At 44.0% G+C, this 24,356-nt stretch overlaps 1 protein-coding gene and 1 long non-coding RNA gene across 2 annotated transcripts in view; one reads left to right on the top strand and one right to left on the bottom strand.

Moving 5' to 3' along the window:
- Nucleotides 1-24,356, top strand: part of LOC137525357 (uncharacterized) — a 124,554-nt gene that overhangs the window by 82,359 nt on the left and 17,839 nt on the right. The window lies entirely within an intron of this gene.
- CFAP410 (cilia and flagella associated protein 410) lies at nucleotides 352-16,913 on the bottom strand. The gene is made up of 7 exons (XM_068243507.1): nucleotides 16,674-16,913; nucleotides 14,169-14,187; nucleotides 13,380-13,426; nucleotides 12,876-13,105; nucleotides 10,621-10,798; nucleotides 5,306-5,402; nucleotides 352-3,469 (listed from the first exon to the last, which is right to left on the bottom strand). Exons 1-7 carry the CDS (start codon nucleotides 16,748-16,750, stop codon nucleotides 3,341-3,343), a joined length of 777 nt encoding a protein of 258 aa, XP_068099608.1. The 5' UTR covers nucleotides 16,751-16,913; the 3' UTR covers nucleotides 352-3,340.

Below are 24,356 nucleotides of genomic sequence, written 5' to 3' on the forward strand. Positions count from 1 at the left end.
GTGAGTTACCACAACGCAACATTTTTAAAACACGACTTTAACGTTGCACTGTGAATGGCCCATAGAATTAGCATTGCAGTGTGGTAAGCTGAGTTATAAGACTTTGCAAACGCGCAACCATAACGTCCCACTGTGAATGCGACCTAAAGATCTGATCTGCCATGATGGTCATTATCGCCACACGTGACAAAGCGTTGCTTGCCTAATCGCCTGTAAACACCTCGCCAGATTGCAGAAACAATCTCTTGACATGGTCAGAAGAATTAGCCATTGACATAAATAATATCACTATAGCATGCAAACAGAGGGCCCCATAAAGTCATGTATTCTCCAGAAAAAAAAGCTAGACTATACTTTGGACAAGCTTTTATAAATAAGCAAAGAATACCAAACTTCTATAAACAATTAAAAAAAATATATATACACATGTATATTTAGAACTTCACACTTTAAATGATGACAAATATACATTTCCTTCAGTTTGGAAACATTGGGGTTTTCAGTATTAGTTCCTCTCGGCTTTGACCTTCATCAGAACGCAGGTATGGGGGATGCTACACAGTGTGGTCACTTCATGCACTAAATCATGTGTCCAAAAGTTTTCATAAAAAAATTTCACAGCAACAAACCGGATGCCTGAAGTAAGAGCGCCACTTAAAGCGAGCATATGGCGATAGCTTTTTTTCTAAGTGCTAAAATAGATTAAACTTTTTTTTTTAATTCAAAAACACTAACTATCAGTGAAAATATTTACTGAGGCCAGGTTCACAGCAGGATGTTGTGTTGTGATGCAATGTTAAAGTCGCAATGCAACACTACAACGCAGCGCACCCAAAAAAATTGAAATGCACCTTAGCGCTGCATTACCGTTGCATACAGGCAATGAAAAGTAAGCTTCCCTGTACCTGGTAACGTCTGTGTTAGGAGGAAGCGCACTGCAGCAGTGCGTTACCATAACGCAACATTTACAACACGACTTTAACGTCGCAAAGGGTTAACATTGCTGTGCGGTAACCTGCCTTATATGACTATTAACGCAGGAAAATAGCGTCCTACTGTGAGCCTAGCTTTATAGATCCATTTGCCGTTTTACCTGGCGAGCCATTTAGGTTAAAAGGAAAAAAATTGAAATAAAACAGTGTTCTTGTACGGGGCAATACAAATAAGATGCCTCCATAGGAAATCATGCGACCTGGTTATTAGGGATGGTCACTGAGACGTAACTCAGAGTTGATGCAAATTTTACACAAATTTATTGCAGCTTGAAAACAGTCCAATCACATCTCAGCAAGGTGGAATTCATTTGGTCTACTTTCACGTTGCATAAGTTTGCATTCATATTTTTCATACACCTGCAGTTATCTCCATCTCATTAACCATCCCTACTAGTTATATTAGCCACCAAATCTGGGACATTTGTTCTTATAATGACAGAGGCTTGCTTACGGCAACTGTCAGGGCCCTTTCAATACTCCGTCAGCTGCATTGCGCTGAGAGTGCAACGCAATATTGCCAAAATGTTGCATTACCGCTGCAGTGTGACCCTACAGTGAAGCACACAGTACAATGAAAGTATGCTTCAACCACCTCACTGTAAGCACACGGGGTTACCCGGTTAACCACACAGCATGCATTGAACTCCCCACACTCTATGTGAAAACCCCATAGGAATAATATGGCATTGTGTTGAACTAATGGTATCTGCAATAGGGATGGTCAATAATTATGCATATAATTTGGAGTAGAAACAAAATTATGCAAATTCTATATTCAAATGTATGCAGTTTGAAAATGGACCAATCAAATCCTGCCAAAGGTGGAATTTGATTGGTCCGTTTTGCAGGCTGCATATATTTGCATGATCCTGCATTAACTCCAAGTTACTTGTATCTCATTTGACCATCCCTAATTTGGAAATGTAAAGATTGAACCAGTGACCTTCCTGTAATGGAGATGCAGTTTATTCCAAGTGGTTGCAATTGGTATGCATATTAAAATTTCAAATAAGCTGCATCTGCATTACATTACATACAAATTGCAAAAATACACATCAACTCTGAAAAATGTAGAGTTCGTATATCATCTCTATTAGACCAGGAACCCACTAGAGCATTTTTTGTTAGCATTTAGGGAGCGCATTCAATCGCTAGCGATTTCCCTAAACGCTCTGCCAATGTAAATGGAGGGGACAGATTCCACTACAGCGATTGTGATTAAAGCAAATCGCAGCAGCATTTTGGGAATGTTTCCATTCTAATGAATTGTATAGGAGCAGGGAAATCGCTCCCAAAATCACTTGCAAAACGCTATTACAAATCACTAGCGATTGTGCTTTGTGTTTTCTACTGGGTTCCAGGCGTCAAGTCGTTTATCAACAGCCTTCAGATTCTGCTTAGCTCAGAGTTCAAGCCAGGTGAATTCCCCCAAAGTCAGAGTTCCTGTTTTATTAACTTGAAATTGTCATTGAATGAAAGTGAAATGTGTGTGGTCAGCATGAGGAATCTCCAGAAGAAATATAAGTGTTCTGCCAAACCGGTACCAGTTTCATTAAAAAAAAAAAAAAAAAAAAAAAACAGTTACGGTTTGTCATATGGTTAGCATGAGACATCATATCAGCCCGGGTTTCTGAGAAGTTCATAAATTTGTGGTCATGCGATTCCAGTTTCATGCAGCATCTAAGGCAAGTTTTTTTTACTTCTTTTTATATGTGTAAATCTAGGCCATTGTGGGTTTTTTTTTACACAGTTAATTAAAAAAATCTTAATGCAGACACTATACATAGGATCCACACTATTTCGGTTGGACCCAGGCGCTAGAGTGTTTTTTTTTACTCTATGAAAGGCAAGGTTTAGAAGATTCAGTCTTGGTTTTCGTGGATCTACTTTGGCAATACCTCTGGATCTTTGAGACGAGATAGCTAATTTGGGGCGCAGCGCTGGGTCCGGTATTCGGGTGTTGTCTTAGGCCGGTATGTAAATTATGGAGCTCACTGCCTTATCTAGGCGCTGGCAAGAGCCGGAACCCAAATTACAAAGAAAAAAAAAAAAAAAAAAAAGACGGAGTAATTTGGCTGCCGACAACTGCCAGAGCTAGAATTACACAGGCAGATATTGAATTCGGTAATAGGGGAATTACAAAGTAGCCAGGACATTAGCTAGATCAGGGTAAGCCATCTTTACCCATATTTGCCTGCGCCGTTTTTGAATGTATGGCTTTTGGGTTGGAGATGCTTTGGTAGATCAGGCCCAGTCTGTTACTGGAACCCTCAAGTTCTTGAATATCTGTGGCGTTGCTTTGGATCTATTCATCGGTCCTGCCGGTGGAGTTGCCTCGGACCTATTCATCGGTCCTGCTGGAGCTCCTTCCTCTGAAGCTGTTGAATCCGATTCCCGGCAGTCCTCTGAACCATCTCCAAGCCTTCTGTGTCCAGATCCTTCAGCAGCAGCAAAATGGCGTTTAGGACATTATTCTGATAAGAACAGAATACAACGTTAGGTTACTTCTAACGGTGCAGAACAAAAAACAGCAATAAACTACTACATAAAAGTCCAATGTATTTTCCAGAAAAGTTTAAAACACAAATATAGGGACTCACAGGAAACAAGGAATTTGGGTGCCCACAGCCAGCTGGTAATTTGGGCACTGTCATGGAAATCAAGGTTAATTCTAGTTATTATGGTGCCCAGTGTTTAAATTTGAGCATCAGAGGTGCTAGAGTTTGGTTATTAACCCAAAGTGCACTGCTTATGACTTCAGTTGGCAGAACTCGTGCTGTAAATTCTAGGAATGCTTTGATGTCTCTCTACTTAAAAACACATATGCTAGTGCACATGGCAGGCAGGGGCCCCAAGCTCTTACACTGCCCAGGACCCCCAAAGTCCCCATGCAACACCAAGAGGAAGAGTACGGGTGAGCCCCAGTGCTCCCACCACCAGAGGATTCAACCCTCCCTGCCTCTTAGGGAGGGGCTGATAAAGGGTTAAATAACCAAACTCTGGCCAACATGGATGGTAGGAGCCAGCAGCTCATAGAGTGTAGCCAAACTCCAAGTAAAGGCAAAGATTAGCAGCAATGGTGCACAGACTCCAAACAGTGGTAAGAGGGTTTAACCACTTAAAGACTGCTCTGCGCCAATTGGCATGAATGCAGAGGCAGCCCCAGAACTACAATCAATAAGGAAAAGGCACTCCACAGGCTTCAAACTTCCGTTGAGCTATTTTGAAGAGCATTCAATTTTTGAAGCAGCCCCAGAACTGCCTAACGCCGATCGGCATACAGTCCTGGGGGCATGTTTTGCAGGAGATAGCGTGCATCTCCACTTGAATGATGGAGCTCTGCTCTGCCATTAGTCTCCCAGGAGCGATCGCTGCTCGGAGACTGCTGGATGGCGAAACCGCCATCTATTAACACTGTACAGCGCTGCGATCTAAGGCAGCGCTGTACTGGGGACAGCCGTGTGACACAGCTGTCCCCTCCAGAGGCACAAAGGCGATCCGCTGTCATAGGCTGAAGCCTATGACAGCTGAACGCGCTGATTGGCTGGCGGGGGGGAGGGAAGGATACATAATAAAAAAAGAATACATATATTTATTAAAAAAAAATAAAAATTGGGAGAGCAAGCATTGCCTACCAACAGAAAGCTCTGTTGGTGGGCAGAAAAGGGGGAAGGAATCTCGTGTGCTGTGTTGTGCGGCCATGCAGCAAGGCCTTAAAGCAGCAATGGCCTAATCAGCAAAAAATGGCCTGGTCTTTAGGGGGGGGGGGGTTAAAAAGGGCACTATTACACCCCTTTACCTTTACACCCCATTACCTTTACACCTTCTTCTTCTTAGTGATATAGTCTAAATGAATGCAAAAAACTAAAAAAATACACTTTTATTTCCAAATAAAATATTGTCGCCATACATTGTGATAGGGACATAATTTAAATGTTGTAATAGCCGGGACAAAGGGGCAAATAAAATCTGTGGGTTTTATCGAGAACAGCATGTTTATTTTAAAACTATAATTGCTGAAACTGAGTAATAATATTTTTTCTTATTATTATACCCCTTAAAAAGCATTTAGAATATTATAATTCTTTGTAAAAAAAAAAGTGCCACCCAAAGAAAGCCTAACTGGTAGTGAAAATAAATAAATAAATAAATAAAGATATACATCATTTCATTGTGATAAGCAGTGATAAAGTTATTGGCGAATGAAAGAGAGGAGCACTGAAATGTGAAAATTGCTCTGGTCCATGAGGGGGCTGCCTTATCAAAAGGACGTACACACATTCACAAAGACCATTCTTAATATATCATACCTTCTTCTTCCTGCCGGCATCTGCTTCCATCGGAGACGCAAAAGGAGAAAACTTGTCTCTTGGGAGAGGCTTCATGCCCAGCTGTTCTCGTATCTTACTGGGGTGATAAAAACAGAACCAATCGGTTACACACTATGAAACTTCAGCAACGTGTCTGCCAACCTCATCTTGGATATCTATTGCAATCCAGTGATAATTGCATTTCTTGATTGGCTGCCTTAATGGGGAACTCCGGGCCCCTAAAGAAACGCCCCTGACTTTACTATATTTAGGTTCACTTTATGAACAAAAACCTTAAAGCCCCAACAGAACCCAAAATTGAGTGAAATCTACAGCAAGTCTGGTAAATAAATATGAACAATGTATGGAAGTCAGTCACAGGATGAACAGAATACTTCTTTCATGGGTTTGCCACTAAGTTCAGATTTCCCTGGTAGTCAGGTTAATCAGGTTTGTCCACAAGACAACTGAAGTAAGAAGAATAGGTGTCAGATCCCAGCATCCCTATATAACAGTACTAGCTGATTGCCCGGCGTTGCCCGGGTATGTATCTGGCTGGTGTCGGCTCCACCTACTTTTTCTAACCCTAACACACAATTACTCAATGACCAAGTTTGTGAGCTTTGCCGTCTTTGGTATCAATAATTTGCATTGAAATGAAAAAAAACTGATTGGCTGTTTGTGGCTCCACTCCTTTTCTGAATTTGAACCCCAGTCACCCAATAACCAATTGTACCAGGTTTGAGGCCTGTGCCATTAACAGTTCAAGAATGGTAGCAATTAAATATTCCCCTTGAAAAGCAATAGGTGAAGTTTGATCCACTTGTGTAGGCTTCACCCACTTTTCTGAATATTAATCCCAGTCACCCATTGACCAACTGTGCAAAGTTTAAAAACCCTGCCATTAACACTGTAGGAATGGCTGCAGTTTACATTTTCCCAGTGAAATTTGTATTTGTCTCCACCCACTGATGACCCGGCGTTGCCTGTGTATGCATTTGACTGGTGTTGCCTCCGCCCACTTTTTAACCCTAACACACAAACACTCAATGACCAAGTTTGTGAGCTGTGGGGTGCTTGGCAACAATAATTTGTATATTCCCATAGAAATTAAACAAATCAGATTGGCTGTTTGTGGCTTCACCCCCTCTCCAGCATTTGAACCCCAGTCACCCAGTGACCAACTGTAGCAGGTTTGAGGCATCTGCTATTAACAGTGTAAAAATGGCAGCAATTTAAACATTCCACTTAAAAATCAACAGGTGAATTTTGATTGGCTATTATAGGCTCCACCCACTTCCCTGAATATTAATCTCAGTCACTCAGTGACCATCTAGGCAAAGTTTGGGAACCTGCCATAAACAGTGTAAGAAGGGCTGCAGTTTACACTTTCCCAGTGAAATTTGGTTTTGGCTCCGCCCACTTTTTGTAACCTGGACACAAAGTCACTACTCAATGCTCAAGTTTGTGAGCTTTGGGGTCCTTGGCATCAATAATTTGTATTTTCCCATGAAATGAAACAAATCTGATTCACTGTTTGTGGCTCTGTCCCCTTTTCTGAATTTGAACCCCAGTGACCCAATGACCAACTGCACCAGGTTTGAGGCTTGTGCCATTAACAGTGCAAGAATGACAGCAATTTTAATATTCTCCTTGAAAAGCTACATGTGATTTTTGATTGGCATTTTTAGGCTCCACCCACTTTTGTGAACATTAATCCCAGTCACCCAGTAACCAGCTATGCTAAGTTTGAGAACCCTGCCATTAAAAGTGAAAAAGGGCTGCAGTTTACAATTTCCCTGAAAAATCTGTTTTTAACTCCACCCATTTTTTGTAACCTGGACACACAGTCACTACTCAATGACCAAGTTTGTGAGCTTTTGGGTTCCTGGCATCAAAATTGTGCTAATGGAAGCAGTTTATCCAGCAAAGAAATCTGGCTGTTTTTAGCTCAGCCCCTTTACTGAATTTGAACCCCAAACACTTAACGACTGACTGTAGCAGGTTTGAGGCCTCTGCTATTAACAGTGTAAGAATGGCTGCAGTTTCAATATTCCCCTTGAAAATCAATAGGTGAATTTTGATTGGCTCTTGTAGGCTCCACCCACTTTTCCGAATATTAATCCTAGTCACCCCCAGTGACCAACTGTGTGAAGTTTGAGAACCCTGCCATTAACAGTGTAAGTAAAGCTGCAATTTACATTTCCCCATGTAAAAAGTGAGTTGTTTTTGGCTCTGCCCACTATTTCTAATCTTGACATACAGTCACTTAATGACCAAGTTTATGAGCTTTGGGGTCTTTGGCATCAATAAGTTGCATTTTACCATTGAAATTAAACAAATGTGATTGGCTGTTTTTGGCCAGCTCCCTTCAGAATTTAAACCCCAGTCTCCCAGTGACTGACTGTAGCAGATGTTAGGCCTCTGCCATTAAGAGTGTAAGAATGGCAGCAATGTAAATATTCCCCTTGAAAATCAAAAGGTGAATTTTAAATGGCTGCTGTAGGCTCCACCCACTTTCCTGAATATTAGTCCCAGTCACCCAGTGGCCAACTGTGTCACATTTGAGAACCCTGCCAATAACAGAATGGCTGAAATCAATCTAACAAATCTGATTGGCTGTTTGTGGCTCTACCCCTTTAGTGAATTTGTACCCCAGTCACCCAATGACTGACTGTATCAGGTTTGAGGCCTCTGCCATTAACAGTGTAAGAATGGTAGCAATGTGAATATTTCCCTTGAAAATCAATAGGTAAATTTTGATTGGCTGTTGTAGGCTCCACCCACTTTTCTGAATATTCATCCCAGTCACCCAGTGGCCAATTGTGTAAAGTTTGGGAACCCTGCCATGTAAAAAATGTAGCTGTTGGCACCGCCCACTTTTTCTACCTTTGACATGCGGTCACTCAATTATCAAGTTTATCAGCTTTGGGGTCCTTGGTATCAATACTTTGTATATTCCCATTGAAAAATAAACAAATCTGATTGGCTGTTTGTGGCTTCTGAATTTGGACCCTAGTCACCCAGTGACCAACTGTACCAGGTTTGAGGCATCTGCTTTTAACAGTATAAGAGAATGGTAGCAGCTTAAATATTCCCTTTGAAAATCAAAAGGTGATTTTTTATTGGCTGTTGTAGGCTCCACCCACCTTCCAAAATCTTAATCTCAGTCATCCAATGACCAACTGTGCAAAGTTTGAGAACTCTGGCTTTAACGGTGTAAGAATGGCTGCAGTTTATATTTTCCCAGTAAAAGTTGTTTTTGGCTCCGCCCACTTTTTGTAACCTTGACACACAGTCACTCGATGACCAAGTTTGTGATCTTTCAGTTTCCTGGCATCAAAAATGTGTGAATGGAGGCAGTTTATCTACCAAGGAAATCTGATTGGCTGTATGTGGCCCCGCCCCTTTAGTGAATTTGGACCCCAGTCACCCAATGACCGACTGTAGCAAGTTTGAAGCCTCTGCCATTAAAAGTGTATGAATAGCAGTAGTTTCAATATTCCCCCTTGAAAATCAATAGGTGAATTTTGATTGGATGTTGTAGGCTCCACCCATTTTCTTGAATCTTTATCGCATTCACCCAGTGACCAAGTGTGCCAAGTTTGAGAACCCTGCGATTAACAGTCTAAGAATGGCTGCAGTTTACATTTTCCCATTTAAAATGGTACGGCTGAAATTTGATTGGCTGTTTTATGCTCCGCCCCCTTTTCCTGGATTTGTAACCTCGGTCACCAAGTGACCAACTGTGCCAAGTGTGGGGACTCTGGCTTGATTACTGTGAGAATGGCAGCCTTTTACATTTTTTCCATTGACTTGAATGGGTGAAATCTGATTTGCTGTTTGTAGCTCCGCCCACGTATGCAGGGGGGACCCAAGACCCCCAGAACATATTATCCCAGGTAGTAAGGGATCTGTATACCAAGTTTCGTTCAAATCGGTCCAGCCGTTTTAGTGTGATCGCGGCACATACACATACACATACACACACACATACATACATCTGATTTTATATATATATAGATTAGCCATGTGTCTACAGGATGTAGATGATGAGCATTTGTCAGACCTCAATCAGCTAAGAGGAAGCTGCTGTAGCTATCCAGTGAAGGTCTTAAGCCTGAATGGATAGGTGCATATTTGAATATGATGGGTTTTTGAATTTGTCAAGTTTGTCGCGTTCCAAAGGCAAAACATTACAATTTTACATCAACTTATCGCGTAGACTATTTGCCTTGTTTCATTTTGGGTTTAGTTTAACCACTTATGTGGTTTGCGACAGATTATCTACATCCTGCAAGACTTTGGTTCCTGCCCAGGGATATAGACAATAATCTATTGTGGCGGATGGCCGCCGCTTGCTTTCACGCACGTTCTCGCCGCCACTCGTTAGTGGGGAAATGAATGAGAGGGAACACAGATGTATGAAGCCGAATTATACATATCCTATATGCAGTGGCGTAACTACAATTCATGGGGTCCACCAGCGAAACTTTGATACCCCCCCTTCAATGGTCACACCCCTTCCCTTGCCTCCCCTGAGTGACCCTCACAGCCTGGGGGCCCATCTCACAAGGGCCATATAACAAGTGTGGCAATCATGATCAGGGATGAGCAGAAACTACGCCAGTGCGAATTTACGCATCGTATTTCGTATCTACGCATCCTAGTTCGTAGGTGACATTTCAAAACTATGCTTACGAATTTACGCGTAACGAAGTACCACTACGCGTAGCTTACGCCCACTATGCGTAGTTAACAAGTGTATTGCGTAGTGAACTACGAATGCGTTACTCGCGTCTAATTTTCCACGTGCGATTGTATGCTTACAAAATTACGCATTGGAAAGGGGAATGTACGCATAGAAGAGTTCCCGGTATAAGCAATTAAAGAGGAATTAATACGTAACATTTTCTGCATGCAGGCATAAGCATCCGCATACACTACGCTTCGCACTACTCGTAATTGCGTATTTTAACGCGTAGTCTACAAAATGCATACGAAGCGAATATTTGACTTCGAAGCCATACTTTGGCGAAGCGTAATTGCGTAAAACTACGCGCAGTTCCAGCATAGCGAAGTTGGCTCACTACGACCATCCCTGATCATGATCTTCACACCCATAACAAGTGTTGCCACAAAACACCTGAAGGATGGGCCCCTGTATCGGAGGAAGGGAAGCTTAGTAGTTGGGGCCCCCTTGAAGCTCTGGGCCCCCTGTGATTGCTGCTCCTCTATAGTTACGTCTCCGCCTACATGAGAAAAGAGTTTTTATTAATCAGCTGCTTGGATCAGTCATTAGATGGAAGTCTCACTTTGTTTCTTCCATGCTGAAGTTCAGCAAGTCGCTTGCCGATTCCGCCGTGACCTCAGTCTCGTTCTGTTCCGTGGTCGGTGGCGGGTGACCGTTTTCTGTGCTGGGAATGACGCTTGGAGGTGATGTGATCTCTACACCTTCTGTAGCGGCCTGAGAGACTTCCTCTGATGTCACCACTGCAACAAGAAGACAACCAGAATAATTTCCAAATAAAATATTGTCGCCATACATTGTGATGGGGACATAATTTAAATGTTGTAATAGCCGGGACAAAGGGGCAAATAAAATCTGTGGGTTTTATCGAGAACAGCACGTTTATTTTAAAACTATAATTGCAACAAGAAGACAACCAGAATAATTTCCAGGGGTGCTACAAGTAGTCCGTTCTGGACAATCAATTGGATAGAAAATTAAAAAAAAAAAAAAAAAAAAAAAAGATGATTTCTCAAATTCAGTTACCCCAGGTCCCCCCCAACTTCTGCAGGGGCCCCCGCACCTGCTTCCCCCTACATGTAACAGCATGAATCACTCACCTGTCCCGGCGGCCGTGGCTGTACCATCTGGGCAATCTTCAGCCCCGCTGTCTGCCTCTCCTATATCCGGGGGTGTGTTTACACATAACACGCGTGGGACCGGATAGAGTAGAGGCAGTCAGCGTGGCTGAAGAGTGTACAGATGGTGCAGCCACAACCGCCGGGACCGCTGAGTGATTAATGCTCCTACACATGAGGGGGCCCCGGGGTAATGTTCATGGAGGTTCCCCTGCTTACGTTTGCCCCAGGGCCCCTTAAACCAGGCCTGGCGGGTCGCATCACCGCTTCGGTCATGGGTCAGTGTCATATTTGTGAAATTAAATGCAAACCTTTATCTAACTTAAAGGACAACTATATGGAGAGGAATATGGAAGCTGCCATGTGCATTTCCTGTTAAAGAGAACCAGAGACGAAGCACCCTCATGTATTTTATTACATTTATCAGTGGGAACATGACAGTAAACACCTACCCTGCTTTTAGTTGTATTCTTCTCAGTCTAATCTATCTGTTATCAACTGTGATAAGAATCCACCGACTATTCAGTCAAGGTTTGACCTGGAATCATTATAGCTGAGTCACTCTTCTGTGGAGTGTTTTCAAGCCCAAGCCTGCCACCTCCTGGCTCAGATTTCCTGCTTTACATACTGAGAGCTGTGATGACATGGGAGGGGCTGATGCTGCAGGAAACATCTCTGTCTAACAGACAAGTGTGGCTGTGTGATCTGTGTGCTCTGTCTGTGCAGCCTGTCATTATTATCTACTGTATGCAGTTTCATTACTATGAGAGACACTTCCTACAGGCAGCCACACAGCATACCAGAATAATAATGTTGAAAGCACACAGATGAAAGCCTACAGCAGCCTTGCTTTTCTATAGTCTCATATAGCCTAGACAGCCCATCCAGAACAGCTCATAACCTGGAAGCAGAAGGAATATGAGCCGGTGGCCATATTGGATATTTCCTGGAGCAATAATGGATAAAAAGCACTCAAAAAGGCACACCAGAGTGGTGAAATTATCAGGTAGAGCATTTATTATTTACAAGCTATCAACTGATATGTTTATTTTGTGTGAATCGTTCATCTCTGGTTCCCTTTAAACAATGCCAGTTGCCTGGCAGTCCTGCTGATCTCTGTGGCTGCAGTAGTGGCTGAATCACAGACCTGAAACAAGCATGCAGCTAATCCAGTCTGACTTCAGTCACCTGATCTGCATGCTTGTTCAGGGGCTACGGCTAAAAGTATTAGAGGCAGAGGGTCAGCAGGATAACCAGGCAACTGGTATTGCTTAGAAGGAAATAAATATGGCGGCCTCCATATCCCTAATGTTTCAGTTGTCCTTTAGTTTAAAATGTAAATAAAAAAATGAATTTACTCTGGGAGAAGAAAGCCTCTGGATCCTACAAAATGGTTTCTCCTGTCCTCCTCCACCAGGCTGTTCCGGCACTGAGAACCCCAAATCTTGCAGTCGCATTCCGCCTTTGACAAAAAAGCAGAGCCCAATTGGGTCCGTGGCACTGCACAGGTTTGAGCCACGTATAGTCTTTGGCTGGACCCAGCAGAGGAACAATGAGCTGGAGGAAGACAGGGGATACTCCTATCCAGAGGTTTCCTTCTACCAAGAGAAGTACCCTCATTGTCTGGAGGAGTTTGCTTAAAGAATGTTTGAGCACATGCAGAAGTATTCCTGAAATACATGCATAGAAATGAATGCGTTACCTTGATTGTCCAGCTTCTGGAGGTTGGGGAGGTTCCTCAGCACGGTCATCCGGTACCGGTGGGGGTCGGGACTGCAGCACGGGTTCTCCGATAACCACAAGATTTTCAGTTGGGGGAGGAGCTTCAGGTAGTAAAGTTCGGCCAGGTTGGAGATGTTGTTCTTCCTCAGGTACAGCTCGGCCAGATTCTGGCAATGGCTGACGGGCTCCAGGCTGGAGATGCTGTTGGCACTGCAATAGGTTGTAAATAAGAATGTAAACCTTCCAGGGAAAGCATTGGGCCTCATTTACTAAAGGCATTTCCAGTGACCCCTCAGCACACACAGCACATCTATAGCAGTGAAAAAGCCAGGATAAACGACCTTGCTCTATACAAACTGACTAGATACAATATAATGTAAATACAAAAATGCATAAAAGCATCGCTAGGATACGTGTGTATTGGCCAGTTTGGTTATTTTTGGTTATTATTTGCTCGCAGTGTTACGTCTGTAGCATTACTCACCTGAGGGTCATTACTTCAATATTTGGAAGCTCGTGACATATCGAAATCTGAAAAAGAAACAAATCTGTTAATAGAATCGATTTCTACATTGGAACCAAACCCATCTGCTTCTAGGCAGGGCCAATTCTAGTAACAATGGGGTGCCCGGGCCCTAGGGGCCCCTGACACCCCCCTAACCAAAAATAGGTATTAGGGGCCCTTTGTTGCAGCTAAATTTCACCCCCAGTGCCCCTGAGACTGCTATCAACCCCCCCCCCCCCTCCACACACACACACACACACTGAATTGTGCTCCCGGAAGTATAGCATCTCACTTGTCCCAGTAGGGGGGGGGGGGGGGGAGCGGTCCTCTGTTAATCCTTAAGCGGCATTGCAGGGTTCCAGGGAAAAAAAGTTACGTTGTGAAAGGCAGCTTGAGGGGCCCTACAGGCTCTGGGGTCCTGGGACAATTGCCCCCTAGGTCTCTATGGAAGCGCCGTCTAGAGGCGCATTGCCACTATTGGACCTTTTTGAGCTTGCACTCCTTGCCTGATGAAGCGTGTTATACCTGCGAAACGCGTTGCAGAGTGCCAAAATAGTTATTTGCAATTTGAACAACCTCGATTGTCCATCATTTCAGGAGGTAAGTCCACCTGTACTCCTCCTTTTTAGTTGTTTTTAGATCATTTTAACCTGCCTGGCGCCTCTGTCCAAATTTGCACAGTATATGGTTTTATGTATTGAAAACTGTATTAACATTTGTATAACACTTTCCTGAAGTCTGTTAACAACTTGCAGAGATATTACTTACATCTGTCAGGCGACTTCCCCTGCAAAGACAATAAAAGACACAATTAGCTCTGTGTACGGTGGAAATAAAGATCTCACAGACAGTCCTAGGCATGTGGCTTTGCGAACGACACTGATAGGGTGCATACACACATGCAATCTTGATTGGCCAATGTTACCACTTTCATGTAATATGAGGGCCAACAGATATTGACTGCTATAAACAGATTGTGTAGGTAAACTCAGGGATGGTAAAATTGGCAGATTAGAATTGCACGTGTGTGTATGCCCTTAAAGCAGGCCATACACACATTGATTCCCTTTTGATTACTGGCAGATTAACGCGATCACTAATTGAATCTTCTGGGAATCTCTCGCACAACATGCCGTATCCAACGGAATTTCAATCTATACTCAGAGGAGAAAAAAAAAAAAGATCACAATTGGAATTGGATTGGACAGAGAATCTCGATTGATAGTGGACCAGCGGTAGATCAATGGCTCATAGCGTTGCACTGTATCGAACTGTGCAGTGCTGCAGTTTGACACATTTTCACCTGTATGTAATGTGTAGAAGGATTAGATCCTTCTCAGATCAGATCCATGTTAGAAAGGGATTTATCGGTTTGCCACATTGGGTGGTAATCTGCATGTGTATGGCCACCTTTAACCACTTAAATACCAGCAGTCTTTGCCCCCTTAAGGACCAGAGACCGCTGGTACCAGAAACGGTAAATCCCAACGAATCGACGCACATACCCGCCACAATTGCCGTCCACGCCACACGCCGGGAACCTGGGCCACCCACTCTGCTGTCTCTATGACAGCAGAGTTCATGTGAGCCAGTCAGGAGCCGCTGTCATTGGCTCCTGGCCGTGTCTATCAGTGTAAGCCAATGGGAGAGGCTTACTATGATAGACAGGGCTGGCAGCCAATGGGAGCGGCTCCTGACCCGCTTACAGGGTTCTGCTGGTTATTGGTCATCTCTGTTATAGAGATGGCAAAGCGATTAAGCGGCGGCAAGATCGTCGGCAGTGGCAAAAGCAGCAAGAGCACGCAGCGTCGATTGATTGAAATCTACGCCCTGCCAGCCAGGTTAGCCACCAAAACAGGGCGTATATTTCAATCATTGCAGTCCGAAAGTAGTTAAGCCTTGTACACACTTACAATTATGATTGGACAATCACAGACCAATATTACCACCTCCATGTTGTATGAGGATTTACATTCACAATCTGCTCACAATATTCAACACTAGTGACCTAAATAAGCCCGTTTAAAACCGGGCTCTAGGTCTGTCACTGCCGCGCGTGCAGTGATTGGCCAATTATAATTGAAAGTGTGTACCAGGCTTAAAGGACACCCGAGGTGACATGTGACATGATGAGATAGACATGGGTATGTACAGTGCCTAGCACACAAATAACTAGGCTGTGTTCTTTTTTTTCTTTCTCTGCCTGAAAGAGTTAAATAGCAGGTATGTAAGTGGCTGACTCAGTCCTGACTCTGACAAACTACAGTGTGACCCTCACTGATAAGAAATTCCAACTATTAAAAAAAAAAAAAAAAAAAAAAAAAAAAAACTTTCTTAGCAGAAAATGGTTAAGGTGACCGAAGTGTGACTGGTTTAGCTGCGTGCTTGCTTCAGGCGTGATTCAGACACTACTGCAGCCAGAGAGCTCAGCAGGACAACCAGGCAACTGGTATTGTTTAATAGGAAATAAATATGGCAGCCTCCACATCCTTCTCTCTTCAGGTGTCATTTAAACAATACCAGTTGCCTGGCAGCCCTGCTGGTCTCTTTGGCTGCAGTAGTGTCTGAATCACACACCTGGAACAAGCATGCAGCAAATACAGTCACACTTCAGTCAGAGCACTATCAGCATGCTTGTTCAGGGGCTGTGGCTAAAAGCACTAAGCCAGGTAAACACCTTGTGATTTTCAATTCAGATCTTACTTGAGCAAGCGATCAGATCAATACGCAGATCAGACATCAGATGGATATAGAAGAAAGCTAGTTTTCATACACATATGCATTTTATTTTTGTCAAATTTTTAATCATATTCCAATCATTTTTCCAACTGGATATCAATCAAAAATGAATCAAAAGGGCAGAACGATAGACAGTATTTCAATAGATATTTTCCAGCATGTCTGATCTGCTTCCAATCGAGAAATATACGTATTGATCTTACGATCGGTCACAGGCTATCAGTAGGCTGTGTATATCATTTTGCACAAGAAGATGATCATTTTCTCGATCTGAAGTGAAAATCGCATGGTGTGTACCAGGATCAGCAGCACAGCCAGGCAATCTGCATTGTTTAATAGGAAATAAACATGTCAGCCACCACATCCTTCTCACATCAGGCTCCCTGTGTACGCCGGGCATTAGTATAATGTCCCAGCTTGCTTGTAGTGTGAGCCGTACACGGGGGAAGCCATCAGCTGCATTACACGCTGGGTATTTGTTTGGCGTCGGTCTCCCTGGTAACGGCTCCAGGCCGCAGCAGCCTCCATACTCACCAGCAGTTGAGTTTCCTGACGTTGTCTAGCTCCGAGGCCTTGGCCCGGGACAGCACCTGCTTCCGAGTCAGCTTCATGGCCTAGCGGTGAGGCCTGGCCTGGGGCCTAGGCTATGGAGAGGCCTCAGCCTGTGTTACCTGGGAGAGGGAGGAAGCTCAGGCCTTCTGTGCAGCCAGCAGCCTCTCCCTGCTCTCTGCATGTGCAGTAATGTGATCCACAGCAGTCATGTCCGGTTCATGAGTGATCGGTTCATTTGAGCCGGTTCTTTCCTGTGAGTCGAGTGATCCGTCTCATCACACTGAACCGAATCAGTTCAGTGGATGAGACAGGAACTGCAGCTGCACAGGGTCCTTTTCCACTGCAAAAAGCCTTTGACCGATTTTGATGTGCTGTTTTTGTGCGTTTGCGTTTTTGACCAATTTTGATGTGCGTTCTTTAGGCATTTGAGTTTTTCTGATTGCCAAGTGTTGTTTTAATTTTTGAGAATAGATACTAGTGGTTAAATCAATACAAAACGCAAAGCGTTTTTCGTGCGATCCCAAAACGCATCATAAGGGCACAGATATGTGTTTGCATTTTTTTAAAAATCGGAACGCAGCACTGGATAAGGCCACGTTATTTTAAACAGGCTGCACTTAGGGCTCTTTCGCATTGGAGCCCTTTTTCTGCGTTTCAACGCAAAGTCGAAACTTTGCGTTACCCATGGTAAAATGAAAGTCCATAGACTTTCACACCCGATGCTGCGCTTCAGTGCATTGCGGTACGACGCACCCGGGAGATCTTTATCGTCGGGGGCCGGCGTTTTCCCGTTGGGTCACTGGATTACTACCGCCGCTGATTGCGTAGCACCGCAGATTCCGCACGACACGCCGCAGCCTATTCAACGCATGCAGGAAACGGCTGCTGCACGCGTTGTCTAATGTGAAAGAGGCCTTAGGGCCCATTCACACTAGAGCGTTTCGCCAGCGATATCAGCAAAATGCTCAAGCGCTAGGGCTTTTTAAAGCGCTATTGCTATAAAACCCTATGGGCTCGTTATTACTTGGGCGATTTGCGTTAATCGCCGGCGATTAACGCAAATCGCCAATCGCAAACGCGTTGCCTGCACCATTTTCAGGGGATTTCCCGGCGATCGCGTTTCAGTGCTATAGAAGCGCTAAACACAATCACAGAAAAATTGCTGCATTGTCCATTGATTTTTCCGAGTGTAATCGTGGAAAAATCACTCCCGCAATCGCCGCTGGCGTTTTGCGCTTTTAAGTGTGAATGAGTCCTTAAGAATCAGCAAACGCATGCGTTTTTGGCAAAAACGCAGCTAGTGGAAAAGGGCCCTGACACACAGCTGAAGAAGAAGGAGCCAGGAGGAGGAATAATAGATGTCTGGGCCAATTAGCAGAGGAGGGGAGTGACTAGCAATGAGTTACAGCTAGCCACACACTCCGCAGTGACACGAATCAAATGATTCAGTTCATGATCCGGATCTTTTTATTGGATTGAATCAAATGAATCGTTTCATTGAAAAGAGCCAGACTTCCCATCTCTAGTCTACAGACCCAGCAGTCCTCCTCCCCGCCTGCCTCTGTGTGATCATCACCACTGGCAGCCTAACTGATGCCATTAACTCTTTTGTCACCAGCAGGAACTCTATTGTCCCCGCTGTGACTTTTTTCCTTCTTTTGTTTTTTAAGGGCTGTTTCACACAGAAGATTACTAATTGCATTCCCTATTACATTTACACCAGGCGGTTTCACTGGGATTTCTACAGTGAGATTGCTTTTCTGTACTTTTATTATTAGTACAAAAATCGCTGTACAAATGCTACATGCAGCACTTTTGGGAATTTAATAACATAGAATTGCTGAATTGTGAAACAGCCAATAGGATTTGTATAAACGCTTTTTAAAAATCGCTCTAGGCTAGGCGCCCACTAAGAGTCCTTTAACGTTTTTACAAGTGTTTTGTACAGCGATTGTAGAGCGATTTCCTGCGATTTTTGAAGCAATCTTTTGGTGCTTGCGTTGGCAGAGCAATTGTGATTTGCACGTATTTCTATATTTTATTTTTGCTGGGGTAGTGAAATCACTAGAAATCGCAAAATGCTATCGCAATCGCTAGCGCTTTGTGCCAGTGTTTTGTTGGCGATTTGCACTACATTTTTGGTGATTAAGGTAAAGGTGGCCACACACCATACAATTTTTAAAATATCTTTTCAATTCAAGAATTGCAATACATTTTTCTGACTGATTGTAACATTTCAAAAATCTGACCAATGTACCACATACGTATGTTCAATTTTTACTCAATTATGATAAAAACGATTGGAAACTCTGGAAAATTGCTAGGGTGTATATATTAATAAACCGACAATCTACCACACAACGTTCAATTTTCAAAAAAATTGATCAGAAAAATCCACCATTCCCGATCGACTTTTACCAAATACAAACGGGAAATCCATTCGGATTTCTTGCTAGAATAAAAAAAAAAAGTTTTAGCTGTTTTCGGGAAATCAGATGTTTTTATCAAATTGTCGTAGAATTGGATAATTTTATTGTATCATGTGTGGCCTTCTTAACTCATATACTATGAATTGGAGCCCAAACTTTCACAAAATGCGGCATTTCCTGCGATCACAATTTCCAAAATCTCACATGCTCTTGTGGGCTCAACACCATCGACTTACACCAGCAAAGCGTTTTTGAAAGTGCCGACAATTGTAGGAGATTCAAAACGCACTGAAAATCGTTCTAGTGTGTCCCGGCCCTAAAACCGATTTTCCACGGTGATTGCAATGTCATTTTGCAGCTTTTGTATCTTTTCTATTGTAGTAGCGCAGTCAGGACCAGTGTTTGCGATTTCCCCAGTCGCAATCGCTCTTGTAGGCTCACCTCCATTGGCTTTCATATACTCTAGCAGGGATGAGCAGAAACTACGCCAGTGCGAATCTACGCGTCGTAGTTCGCATGTACGCATCGTAGTTTGTAGGCGAAGTTTCAAAACTACACTTAAGCATTTACATAGCGAAGTACCGCTATGCGTAGCTTACGCACACTATGCGTAGTTGACATGTGTATTGTAAAGTAAACTATGAATGCAGTAAACGCGTCTATTTCTCCGCGTACGGTTCAAATTTTCACTTGCGCATGCCCAGAAATATTATTGCTCATTGTATGCATATAAAATTACGCATTGGAGGGGATGTACGCATACAAGAGATTCAGGTATGGGCATTTAAATGGGAATTCATGCGGAAATTGGCGGCATGAGCGTCTGCATACACTACGCTTCACGCTACGCGTAATTTCGTATTTTAATGCGTAGTTTACGAAATGCATCCGCAGTTGAAATTTGATTTAGAAGTCGTAGTTTGGCGAAGCGTAATTGCGGCAAACTATGCGCATTTCCAGTGTAGCGTAGTTGGCTCACTGCGATCATCCCTGTACCCCAGTACTTTTGAAATTGCTGCCAATTACCACCGATTCCAAAGCCTGTAGTAGGACATAGTGATAAAAGTGCTTATTATAGCCATAACAAATTATTGTATTGTTTATTGAAACAGCAGATACAATGATAACTAGTACAGGTACACTTAGACCGAGCATTCGTACAGCATAGCATCACAATATACAATATAAATACATTATTCAGGCTAGATTCACAGTGGGACGTTGTGTTGTGATGCGATGCAACGCAACAAAAAAAGTCAACGCACATTAATGCTGTGTTACCGTTGCATACAGTAGATACAGTGAAGCATACAGGTAATGAAAAGTATGCTTCCCTGTACCTGGTAACGTGTGCGTTCAGAGGTAATGCACTGCAGCAGTGTGTTACCATAACGCTACACGTTACAATGCGACACTAACGTCGCACTGTGAATGGCCAATAGGATTAGCATTGCAGTGCGGTAACCTGCGTTATAAGACTTTATCTTAATATCGATTAAAGTGCCCACTGCCCTTTGATGGTGCAATTTTAGTGAATGGTCGACCTTCCAGTCTGATAATTATAATCGGAAGAAAACGATCATCAATTGGTCTCAATAATGGTATTGAAAATATAAACAATCCGATCATTTCAGATAGATTAGATCCACAAGATGGATCAATTATACAATGATTTTTGGTAGGTCTGCACCATCAGCACTGTCTAATCTGATCAGTTATCACATCTATAGGTCAAGCTTTTAGAGTGTATACGTACATCCAATTTTGATTGGCAAATTTTACAAGTTCCTTGTAGTATGAGTGCTTATTTACACAACCTGTTAATAGTATTCAATATCTGTTGGCCTACATACTACACTGAAGTGGCAAAATGGCCGATAACTGGCCAATCAAAATCGGCTGTGTGTATGAACCCTAAAGGTACATACACACATTCAATTTTGATTGGCCAATCACTGACCAATTTTACCACCTCTATGTAGGGTTAGCAGATATTGATACTATGAGCAGATTTTGTAGGTAAGCTCTCAATAAATGATAGTGGTAACATTGGCCAAAAATCAAAATAGGACCTGTATACCAGGCTTTTAGGATCACCACACCCTACAATCTTGGTTGTAAAGATTTACTAAATACTTTCAAAGGATTGTTTTGATAAGCTCTTATACTACATGAAATGGTCAAAGCTGAAAAACCAATCAATAATCTTATTAGTATAATTAATTTGATTGTATCGTGTATAGAACGCTGCAAGGAGGGGATCAGGGGAGAAACAGGAATGCTCTATAGGACCCAGAGCCTCCCCTCTCCTTAGGTGAGTATCTGATTTTTTTTTCTTCAATTTCATTTGGCTTCAGACTCACTTCACGTGTAGTCTACTCCTCGGTGTCTTTCTCCTCTCCTGCGTCCCATTTGTACACTGTGATCAATGGAAATCTCCATCCTCCATTTTAAAAATGGACATTACCCCATAACAGCTTCCTGTTCAGCACACTGTTATACTGTAACATCACCCACTTGAGCCATAGGGAAACATGGACATTACCTTGCACATTCAGTTGAAACTGACAACTGCTGATATATAACTGACAGCAACTGGGATATTTCAGTTCTGAAATAGGGGGCTTTTAGGACCATTGTAGTCCCTTACACACCCCAATGAGTTCTGGGTCACCATGAGCTTGCTGGTTGGTCTGTGCCTCTCGGATTTACAAGCCCTACTCCATAGAGCCAAATTAATCCATGCCATGCACTGATGAGGATCAAACAATCCAAAACAGTCTATGCATGTTGGATTATTATGGCTCTGTACATATTAACAAGCTGACACATAATTGCATTCCAGCGGTTCTGGAGGTGTGTTTAGCTTCTAAGGGTACAATGGTTAATTTGCATATATTCAGCAGTGGTGCCTGGGAGACATCTCGAGCTCACTCCAACCTGAATTATCGCAAATTATTTCTGTTTTAGGAAAGCAAACTTTTGTTTTTCTTAACATCTTAGTAAGGGGGCTTTTAGGACCATTGTAGTCCCTTACACACCCCAATGAGTTCTGGGCATGGGCGTAGGGCCTGGGGTCGCAGCAGTCGCCTTCGCGACCGGGCCCGGCTCCTGAAGAGGCGGGGGAGGGGCCCGGGGGGCCCATACCCGTGCTGCCTGTGCCGCTCGCTGCCCTGTTGGTGTGCGCTGTATTGGAGGGGGGAGCCGAAGCCGCGGGGAGGGAAGCCCGACCTCTCCCTCCCTTCCTCTCCCCGGGCTCCCCCCTCGAAATTCTGAGTGAGCGTGCAGGGTAGCGGCGCTATACTAAACTACTCACCTCCGTCCCAGGTTCCAATCGTCGCTGGTCTCCTCCCGCTCCAGTCCACATAGATGCTGATACACACGCTGCGTACACGCTGACGCAGCAGCGTGTGTATCAGCATCTATGCGGAGCGTGAGGAGACCAGCGAGTCAGCGACGATTGGAACCTGGGACGGAGGTGAGTAGTTTAGTATAGCGCCGCTACCCTGCACGCTCACTCAGAATTTCGAGGGGGGAGCCCGGGGAGAGGAAGGGAGGGAGAGGTCGGGCTTCCCTCCCCGCGGCTCCGGCTCCCCCCTCCATTATTGGGGTGGGGGCACCTACCTAACCTGACCTAACCTGGCGGGCAGCTACCTATCCTGGGGGGCACCTACCTATTCTATCCTGGGGGGCAGCTACCTAACCTATCCTGGGGGGCAGCTACCTAACCTATCGTGGGGGGCAGCTACCTAACCTATCGTGGGGGGCAGCTACCTAACCTATCGTGGGGGGCATCTACCTAACCTATCCTGGGGGGCAGCTTCCTAACCTATCCTGGGTGGCAGCTACCTAACCTATCCTGGGGGGCAGCTACCTAACCTATCCTGGGGGGTAGCTACCTAATCTAACCTATCCTGGGGGGCAGCTACCTAATCTAACCTATCCTGGGGGGCAGCTACCTAATCTAATCTATCCTGGGGGGCAGCTACCTAATCTAACCTATCCTGGGGGGCAGCTACCTAATCTAACCTATCCTGGGGGGCAGCTACCTTATCTAACCTATACTGGGGGCAGCTACCTTATCTAACCTATACTGGGGGCAGCTACCTAATCTAACCTATACTGGGGGCAGCTACCTAATCTAACCTATACTGGGGGGCAGCTACCTAATCTAACCAATACTGGGGGGCAGCTACCTAATCTAACTATATACTGGGGGCAGCTACCTAATCTAACTATATACTGGGGGCAGCTACCTAATCTAACCTATACTGGGGGGCAGCTACCTAATCTAACCTATACTGGGGGGCAGCTATCTAATCTAACCTTTACTGGAGGGCAGCTACCTAATCTAACCTATACTGGGGGGCACCTACCTATCTAACCTATACTGGGGGGCACCTACCTATCTAACCTATACTGGAGGGCAGCTACCTATCTAACCTATACTGGGGGGCAGCTACCTATCTAACCTATACTGGGGGCACTTACTTATCTAACCTGTATTGGGGGCACCTACCTACCTAGTTAGCCTATACAGGTGGCAACTATACTGGCTACCTATATTGGAGGCACCTACCTAACTAATCTATACTGGGGGCATCTACCTATCTAACCTATGATGGGGGCAACTATTCTGGCTACCTATATTAGAGGCACCCACCTAGCTAACCTGTACTGGGGGCACCTACCAATCTAACTTATACCGGGGGTGCCTGCCTATCTTACCTATACTGGGGGCAACTATACTGGCTACCTATGCTGGAGGCACCTACCTGGCTAACCTATACCGGGGGCAACTATACTGGCTTACCTATGCCTGGCTACCTATACTGAAGGGACCTATAGCTGGCTATAGGGATTTGTGTGCGTCGAGTGTTGCTGGGAGGGGGGCCCACATCCAGATTCCGCATCAGGGCCCAGAGGTTTGTAGCTACGCCACTGGTTCTGGGTCACCATGAGCTTGCTGGTTGGTCTGTGCCTCTCAGTTCTGACAAAATATGGTCATAACTGGAAGGGATCACTGTAAGAAGAAAGTGGTGAGCTTCTGAGAGGAACTGACAGTGAGGTTAGTATCTAATATTCATTTGCAGCTACGTCATGTGTTTATTTTAAATAATTTTACTCCCTTCAGGTTCCCTTTAAAGGATACCCGAACTGACATGTGACATGATGAGATAGACATGTGTATGTACAGTGCCAAGCACACAGATAACTATGCTGTGTTCCTGTTTAT

Source organism: Hyperolius riggenbachi, chromosome 7 (assembly GCF_040937935.1).
Source record: "Hyperolius riggenbachi isolate aHypRig1 chromosome 7, aHypRig1.pri, whole genome shotgun sequence".
In the NCBI taxonomy this organism is placed as follows: Eukaryota; Metazoa; Chordata; class Amphibia; order Anura; family Hyperoliidae; genus Hyperolius; species Hyperolius riggenbachi.

Coding starts and splice junctions, on each gene's coding strand:
- CFAP410 (XM_068243507.1), bottom strand. CDS start 16,750: ATGAAGCTGACTCGGAAGCAGGTGCTGTCCCGGGCCAAGGCCTCGGAG. Junction 10,799..12,875: donor CCAGAAGCTGGACAATCAAG/GTAACGCATTCA, acceptor TTCTTGTTGCAG/TGGTGACATCAGAGGAAGTC. Junction 3,470..5,305: donor ATGCCGGCAGGAAGAAGAAG/GTATGATATATT, acceptor TGTTCTTATCAG/AATAATGTCCTAAACGCCAT.